Source organism: Armigeres subalbatus, chromosome 1 (genome assembly GCF_024139115.2).
Source record: "Armigeres subalbatus isolate Guangzhou_Male chromosome 1, GZ_Asu_2, whole genome shotgun sequence".
NCBI lineage: Eukaryota > Metazoa > Arthropoda > Insecta > Diptera > Culicidae > Armigeres > Armigeres subalbatus.
Window position 1 is genome coordinate 234,197 of NC_085139.1, and position 7,952 is coordinate 242,148.

Genomic DNA, 7,952 nt, shown 5'->3' on the forward strand with positions numbered 1-7,952 from the left:
GCCATTCAAATGTTCCTCGTAGTGCTGCTTCCACCTTTCGATCGCCACACGTTCGTCCGTCAAGATGCTCCCATCCTTATGCCGGCACATTTCGGCTCGCGGCACGAAGCCTTTGCGGGATGCGTTGAGCTTCTGGTAGAACTTGCGTGTTTCTTGAGAACGGCACAGCTGTTCCATCTCCTCGGACTCCGCTTCTTCCAGGCGGCGTTTCTTCTCCTGAAAAAGGCGAGTCTGCTGTCTCCGCTTCCGTCTATAACGTTCCACGTTCTGCCGGGTACCTTGCTGCTGCGCGACCGCCCGCGCTGCGTCCTTCTCATCCAGAATCTGTCTGCACTCTAAGACGAACCAATCGTTCCGTCGACTTCGTCCCACATACCCGACGTTGTTCTCCGCTGCGTCGTTAATGGCTGCTTTAACTGTATTCCAGCAGTTCTCAAGAGGGGCCCCATCGAGCTCACCCTCTTCCGGCAACGCTGCCTCGAGATGCTGCGCGTATGCAGTGGCGACATTAGGTTGCTTCAAACGCTCTAGGTCGTACCGTGGCGGTCGTCGGTACCGAACATTGTTGATGACGGATAGTTTTGGGCGCAGTTTAACCATCACCAGATAGCGCGTCTTACCGCACGGCTAAGGAGGGCCCCCAGGAGCCCCCCCTCGTGTAAATAAAAAATAGTATTTTGGCCATAACTTCCGAGCCCATAGTTCGTTCTGGGCAATTTTCTATAGGATGGGACAGAATTCTACGTCGAATGCAACTTTTTTTTATTCATTCCTTTATTTGGTAGGAACTCGTTAGTCCATTGTGTCCTTTTGTCCTTATCGTGGATCCAATTGCTCGTTGCATTGTTCGGTTGACATTTAATCGGGTTGGTTGGAGGAATGCCTCCGAGAAGAACAATTCGTGAGTTGTCATCGGGCAGCCGTGTCGGTAAGACGCGTACCCTAAAACGTCACCGTTAAGGCTGCACCTCCGGGGACTGACAAGGGTTTGGAGGAGGGGCTGTGAATCTAACCCATGACCATCCGCTTATAAGACGAAAGTGTAGCCAATTGTGTAGCTACGGTACCTTTCTATATTCGAATGCAACTTGTTGCGAGCAAATCAGTTGGAGGTAAGTGCTTGAAAAATGGGTGATGATTTTATTCTCGGTCGGCCTTCTGCCATCCCCGCACCTTGGTTGCAGATTTTCCTTCATCCCTCTAAAAAAACACACACACACAGACATCACCTCAATTCGTCGAACTGAGGCGATCGGTATAACACACACACACACACACACACACACACACACACACACACACACACACACACACACACACACACACACACACACACACACACACACACACACACACACACACACACACACACACACACACACACACACACACACACAGCGCAAGCTTCTGGCTAGCGTTGCTCTGTCCATACTGAGGTATGGGGGGCCAGCTTGGGGCACGGCCCTGCGTATTAACTGCTACAGAACGAAGTTAGAAAGTACGTATAGGCTCATGTGCCTAAGAGTTGCGAGCGCGTACCGTACCGTGTCGCACGATGCACTTTGCGTCATCACCGGTATGATGCCTATCGACATAGTTATCGGTGAAGACATGGAGTGCTTCGAAATGCGCGGCACGAGAGGCATCCGTAGGACTGTCAGGTTGGCCTCAATGGTCAAATGGCAGCGTGCGTGGGACAGTTCCACTAAGGGTAGATGGACACATAGGTTGATACCGGAGATAGGTACGTGGGTCAAGAGGCGCCAGGGGGAAATCACTTTCCACCTGACCCAGGTCCTTACAGGCCATGGTTGCTTCAGATAGTACCTACACCGGTTCGGTGTGGGTAGGTTTAGAGGAAACGGCGGAACACGTGTTGTCCGTGTGCCCGCGTTTTCGCACAATGCGTGACCACATGCTTGCCACATGTGGTCTGGACACTACCCCGGACAACCTAGTCCGGAGGATGTGTAAAGATGAAGTTGGCTGGAACGCCGTTTTATCGGCTATCGTCCAAATCGTCTCGGAGCTACACAGAAGGTGGTGCGTGGACTCGAGGAATGGCTAGTTCAGGCGCAAATAAGAGGTGGTCCAAGGGTTCGGAGTCGGCTTCATGGGTCATACCGGTGCCCTGTGGTCGAACTCGATCCTTTTATCGAACAAGTGGCCGCGTGAAGAACAACATGGTATCGTCGCTTTCGCGGCGTCGGTCAACCGGTCGGGTTCCGAGCCCGAGGACGGAAAGGGGTCCTCGTCAAGGCTGGGGCAGGCGTAGGCACCGCGTCGGCAAGTCCCTCTGTGTGCTGGCGAATAGGCCCTATCGCAGAAAGGTCAATTTGGGGTGTACGCGGCATCATCATTCTTGATACCAGTCGTGCAGAGGAAAGCAGGCGCGAAGTCGACCCTGCCCACCTTCCGAGGACATAGGGCGTGGAAAGGCCACCTGGAAAGCCGGCAATGCGCTGGCACGACACCATGGTGCTCTTCTAAAAAAGCGAGTCACGATGTTCGATGCTGCAAGGACACGCAGCTAACCTCGAGGGTGCGTTATGCACTGGCCCCCTTTGAAGCATTACTTTCTGGTTGTTCCGAAGGGACGATGGAAGCTTGGCGGCAATGGAAACGGTTTAGCTGGTCAGGGATGCAGTCCTGCCTCCCTCATTGGAGGTGGCCCTTAACCTAGCACTTCCTGGTCAACCCAGGATGTCTGTTGAGCAGATTCCCCCTCCATTGTTTAGGAAGAAAAAACACACACACACACACACACACACACACACACACACACACACACACACACACACACACACACACACACACACACACACACACACACACACACACACACACACACACACACACACACACACACACACACACACACACACACACACACACACACACACACACACACACACACACACACACACACACACAAACACAAAAACACACACACACACACACACGCCATACCTAAACAATGTTGCTTGGTTGCTTGGGTTGAGGAGGTCCTAGGCGAGACGGTCAAGGTGAGGGCACTCACGACGGAGGTGAATCTAAGGTTTAAAGACCTGCACGAGATCACCGAAGTCGAAGAGCTCGTCACGGCACTGCGGCGACAGTGTGAAGTGGAGACGCCCACCGCAGCCGTTCGGCTACGGAAAGGTCCGGCAGGGACGCAGGTAGCATTGGTTCGGCTATCTGCAGCGGACGCCTCCAAGGTAGTCAAGTTAGGGAGCGTCAAGGTGGGATGGTCGGTATGCCCTGTGCGCATATACGAGCAACCCGAAGTTTGCTTCAAGTGCCTGGAACCGGGGCACAAGCAATGGGACTGCAAAAGCCCTGACAGAAGCAATCTCTGCCGACGCTGCGGATTGGAGGGACATAAGGCACAACGAACCCTCCCAATTGTTTGATTTGCTCCAGCAAAGCTGTGAACAGCAAGCACCCCATGGGGGGTTCGATGTGCCAACGTTTAAGCGTGCTGCAAAATCAAAGTGCAGGTAAAGCAGCTGGCTTGCTCGGCTTCGCCCGAGTGCTTGGTGTGCGCAGGTTTAGAGGAAACGGCGGAACACGTGTTGTTCGTTTTCGCGCAATGCGTGACCACATGCTTGCCACATGTGGTCTGGGCACTACCCCGGACAACCTAGTTCGGAGGATGTGTAAAGACGAAGTTGGCTGGAACGCCGTTTTATCGGCTATCGCCCAAATCGTCTCGGAGCTACACAGAAGGTGGCGCGTGGACTCAAGGATGGCTAGCTTAGGCGCAAATAAGAGGTGGTCCAAGGGATCGGAGTCGGCTTCATGGGTCATACCGGTGGTCATGCTCTGTGGTCGAACTCGATCCTTTTATCGAACAAGTGGCCGCGCGAAGAACAACATGGTATCGTCGCTTTCGCGGCGTCGGTCAACCGGGCGGGCTCCGAGCCCGAGGACGGAAAGGGGTCCTCGTCAAGGCTGGGGCAGGCGTAGGCCTCGCGTCGGCAAGTCCCTCTGTGTGCTGGCGAATAGGCCCTATCGCAGAAAGGTCAATTTGGGGTGCACGCGGCATCATCATTCTTGATACCAGTCGTGCAGAGGGAAGCAGGCGCGAAGTCGACTCTGCCCACCTTCCGAGGCCATAGGGCGTGGTAAGGCCACCTGGAAAGCCGGCAATGCGCTGGCACGATACCATGGTGTTCTTCTAAAAAGCGAGTCACGATGTTCGATGCTGCAAGGACACGCAGCTAACCTCGAGGGTGCGTCATGCACTGGCCCCCCTTTGAAGCATTACTTTCTGGTTGTACCGAAGGGACGATGGGCTTGGCGGCAATGGAAACGGTTTAGCTGGTCGGGGATGCAGCCCTGCCTCCCTCATTGTAGGTGGCCCCTAACCCAGCACTTCCTGGTCAACCCAGGATGTCTGTTGAGCAGATTCCCCCTCCATTGTTTAGGAAGAAAAAAAAAAACACACGCACACAAAAACACACACACACACACACACACACACACACACACACACACACACACACACACACACACACACACACACACACGCCATACCTAAACAATGTTGCTTGTAACAATGCTAAACAATGAACTTGCTTAGTCATAACCGGAAAATACGGAGAGGAGTAAAATATTGTAGACGATGATACATTTTGAGGGGGGGCAGTCAATCTCTTTGGAATAACGCAGTGTTGAAGAAATCAAAATTGTAGGAGACCGTGGTGTGACCAGCTCGGATCCGGGAGATGATCTGCTGATCTCTCAAATTAGGGAGATCTGCCTAGGCAGAGGGGGTGCCTTTTACTTTGCGGAGTTGCGTGTTGGTAGATGATCTCCAACTGTGGTTCCAGTCTTCCCACAATACCTTTTTACCCATATTTTGGTATTCCCCAGAGGGACGGCTGTTGAGAACCGCTGACCTGACCGAGAGGCTACCCGAGACTACCTGGTTTGTCCCTATGACCCCGATCCTGACTGCATGGACTATACGTACATGTCAATGGATTCTAGGCTATTCCAAGGTTGATCAAAAATGATGCGAAAAAAAGGGAATGTTAGTCAGTAGTTATTTTAACTGCTAGAGACCAAGAATAAATATCTCTGTATTTCCATTCCACAAGAAAGTTTTTTTTATTGGGTAGAGTAGATAAACTGAAGCATAGATCGAGAAATCAAAGAATGAGATGGCCAACGTCGAGATAGAACACATTTCTCCGACTCAACATTTATTAGATATGCCGGAAAAGGGTACATCAATTCACTTTGAAAAAAATCATATATGGTGTTGAGTTGATTTTTTATTATTCTTAATAATATATCAATAGCATCTTAAAAATATATAACTACTTAATTAAATATTTTGCTTATCGTATGCCTTTGAATATTTCTTAGTTATAAAAATATTTAATGTAAACATATATTATACTGACAGGACTCCTTGCATAACTTTTCAAAAAGACCTAAGTAACATTTTTTCCATGAATTAATTTGAATACTGCAATCAATAGCTTTCATGTTGTTCTGTTGATTGCACTATTCAAATAAATTCATGAAAAAAAGCGAGACTCGTCATGTATGTGGTTGCATCTTCTCCTCATTATATTTATTGTTCTGTAATGCTGGGTTTAGACGAGACATATGTATAGATCAACTCAGTTGATTTCAATTGATTTGGCAACAGATGCATTTGTTCAACGCAGGCAAACAGAACACTTGATAAATCCATCGTTCATGTCGTACGAAATGAAGCTCATGCGAGATTGTGGACAGAAAGCGTTAGTGTAAAAATGCCAAGCACTCATAGTCTATTAAATAGATACGATATTTGATTATGTGGTAGACTGGAATAACCTGAGTGTTAAGTCTATTTGTCTGTTCAACTTCGTGTTTTAAGTTTAGTGACTTGCATGCTCCTTTCGTCTTCAAGTTATTTTAATTTATGCCTTAAATTATATATTCTTTGGATGATGGGTATCCTGTCAATGGTGCAGCCTCAAAGTAACATTTTTCCGTTAATATATTATTGTTTTTTAAATAGTTGGTTCCTGAAGCACTTTTGTTATGAGTATTTTCATCATTTCCTCCCCATTGGATAGTAATAGTTGGTAATGTTTCCAATGAGTTAGGCTTAACGATATCAAATAGCTGTTGAGATATATTCTCATGCGAATATGATGGATTGTTTTTAATGTATTCTTGAGCGGGTGATTTGTTCATCGAAGATCCTGCATTAATCAACGCAGATAAATACGGATCTTCAATGTCAGGAGAACTATTGTGCATTCTAAAATCTTTTTTATCCAAATAAATAAAATTATTTTGGTAAAGTGATTCATGATGATTTGTAGGTGGCGCAAATAATTCACTACCTAGCAGGAAATCAGATTGATCTGATGGGTCTATATTATTAACATATTTTTTATCAGACGATTGCTTTCTTACCGTTAACATACTTGGAGCATATGTTGAATGAGCCATAAGTCGATTAACTATAGTTTTATTTTCGATAGTAGCTAGAGAACAAGCCCTCGTTACGTCCTTGCGGCTATTTTTATCTGTATTATGCTCCTTGTTGTAGTCTCCTGCAGCCATGACTTCCTTTTTGTGCTTCATCCGACGATTTTGAAACCAAATTTTAATTTGTCTTTCGGTTAATGCTAGTTTTGTGGCGATTTCAATTCTCCTAGGACGGCATAAGTAGCGATTTAGGCGAAATTCCTTTTCCAACTCTACAAGCTGCTGGCTAGTAAAGGCGGTGCGAGACCGTTTCGTTGCAACATATGATTTTGAACCGTCGACAGCAGAGGGTGTATTGTTCACTAAAACAAGGGGAAAATATGGGATAAAAATTAGAAACATATGTTAATGCCGCAATGTTGAAAAAAGTAAGAGAAAACCCTATTGGAGGCGTTTTTGAATTTCAAGTAATATGCTTTAAATATACAAATGCAGCATAATTTCTAAAATGCACATGCTGATTCGCATTCTAGAGCATATGCATGTATGAAATCTGAAAAGATTGTGCTTTAGAATTGTACTGAATCTCATCTCTCACCCTAAGCACCTGAATGAATAAAAAAAGGCTGACAAATTGCCTTCGCCCTGTGATGATGGGAGAGATGCTATAAGGAATGATGATGATAAATATCAACATCAAAAGCCGTCTACCCTAATCGTACAATAGTATATTTCCCGTCACAATCGAGTGTTGTAACCTTCAGCAGAGGTTGTGGTTTTGTTGAAGATATTTATTTCAATTATTTTAATGATTGACCTTACCTTCCTTTTCGGCGGTGCTTTGAGCATTTCCTGTTGTGTTATGATATGTGGGTTGGATCAGAGAACTCATGCACTCTGTTTTGATTCCTTCACTTGGGTACACAGGTGATATTGCGGAATCCATAGGCATTACTATTTCCGTTGACCACTGTTCACTAAGCTGTTCCAGGATTGGAGTTAGCGATAATTCATCCATACCAAGCTCTTCTCGAAGACTATACATTTCATTAGCACTAGAAAACATTTCACAGTTAAAATAAACTTTTCTATATTGCAATGTTCCACCAGACGTTATCTAATCTGATTACCACAACGTAATGGTTTGCGAATATTTATGCCATTCATTTTTATACGTCACATAGTTAGGTAAATGAAATAGGGATGGAAGTTTTGGAGGTTTTCTACCTTCGTCCTTTCCCATGTATTGGAGTGTTTTTAATGGGGAAGAAGAACTAACAGAAATAGCACACGGTGCAGGTCAAGTGACAAAGGTGAATTTGCAGCCGGAATTGTCTGGTTTGGTTTGGTGCCTGTCGTAAAGAAAAGGGAGCGAAAGTGGATGAAGTGTTACGAAAGTAAACAGGTGGACAAGAAAGGAGTGAGCAGTAGGTTTTGGGTCTTAGTCGTGTGTCTAGTCTAAATGCCAGGCGTCAAAAAATTATTTGGATTCAATAAAGTCAAATAGCCGC

General features: G+C 46.6%; 1 protein-coding gene across 1 annotated transcript; it reads right to left on the reverse strand.

The window, feature by feature from the left end:
- Positions 1-5,111: 5,111 nt before the first annotated feature.
- LOC134207988 (homeotic protein proboscipedia-like) lies at positions 5,112-7,592 on the reverse strand. The gene is made up of 2 exons (XM_062684095.1): positions 7,264-7,592; positions 5,112-6,803 (listed from the first exon to the last, which is right to left on the reverse strand). Exons 1-2 carry the CDS (start codon positions 7,505-7,507, stop codon positions 5,929-5,931), a joined length of 1,119 nt encoding a protein of 372 aa, XP_062540079.1. The 5' UTR covers positions 7,508-7,592; the 3' UTR covers positions 5,112-5,928.
- Between the last annotated feature and the right edge of the window lie 360 nt (positions 7,593-7,952).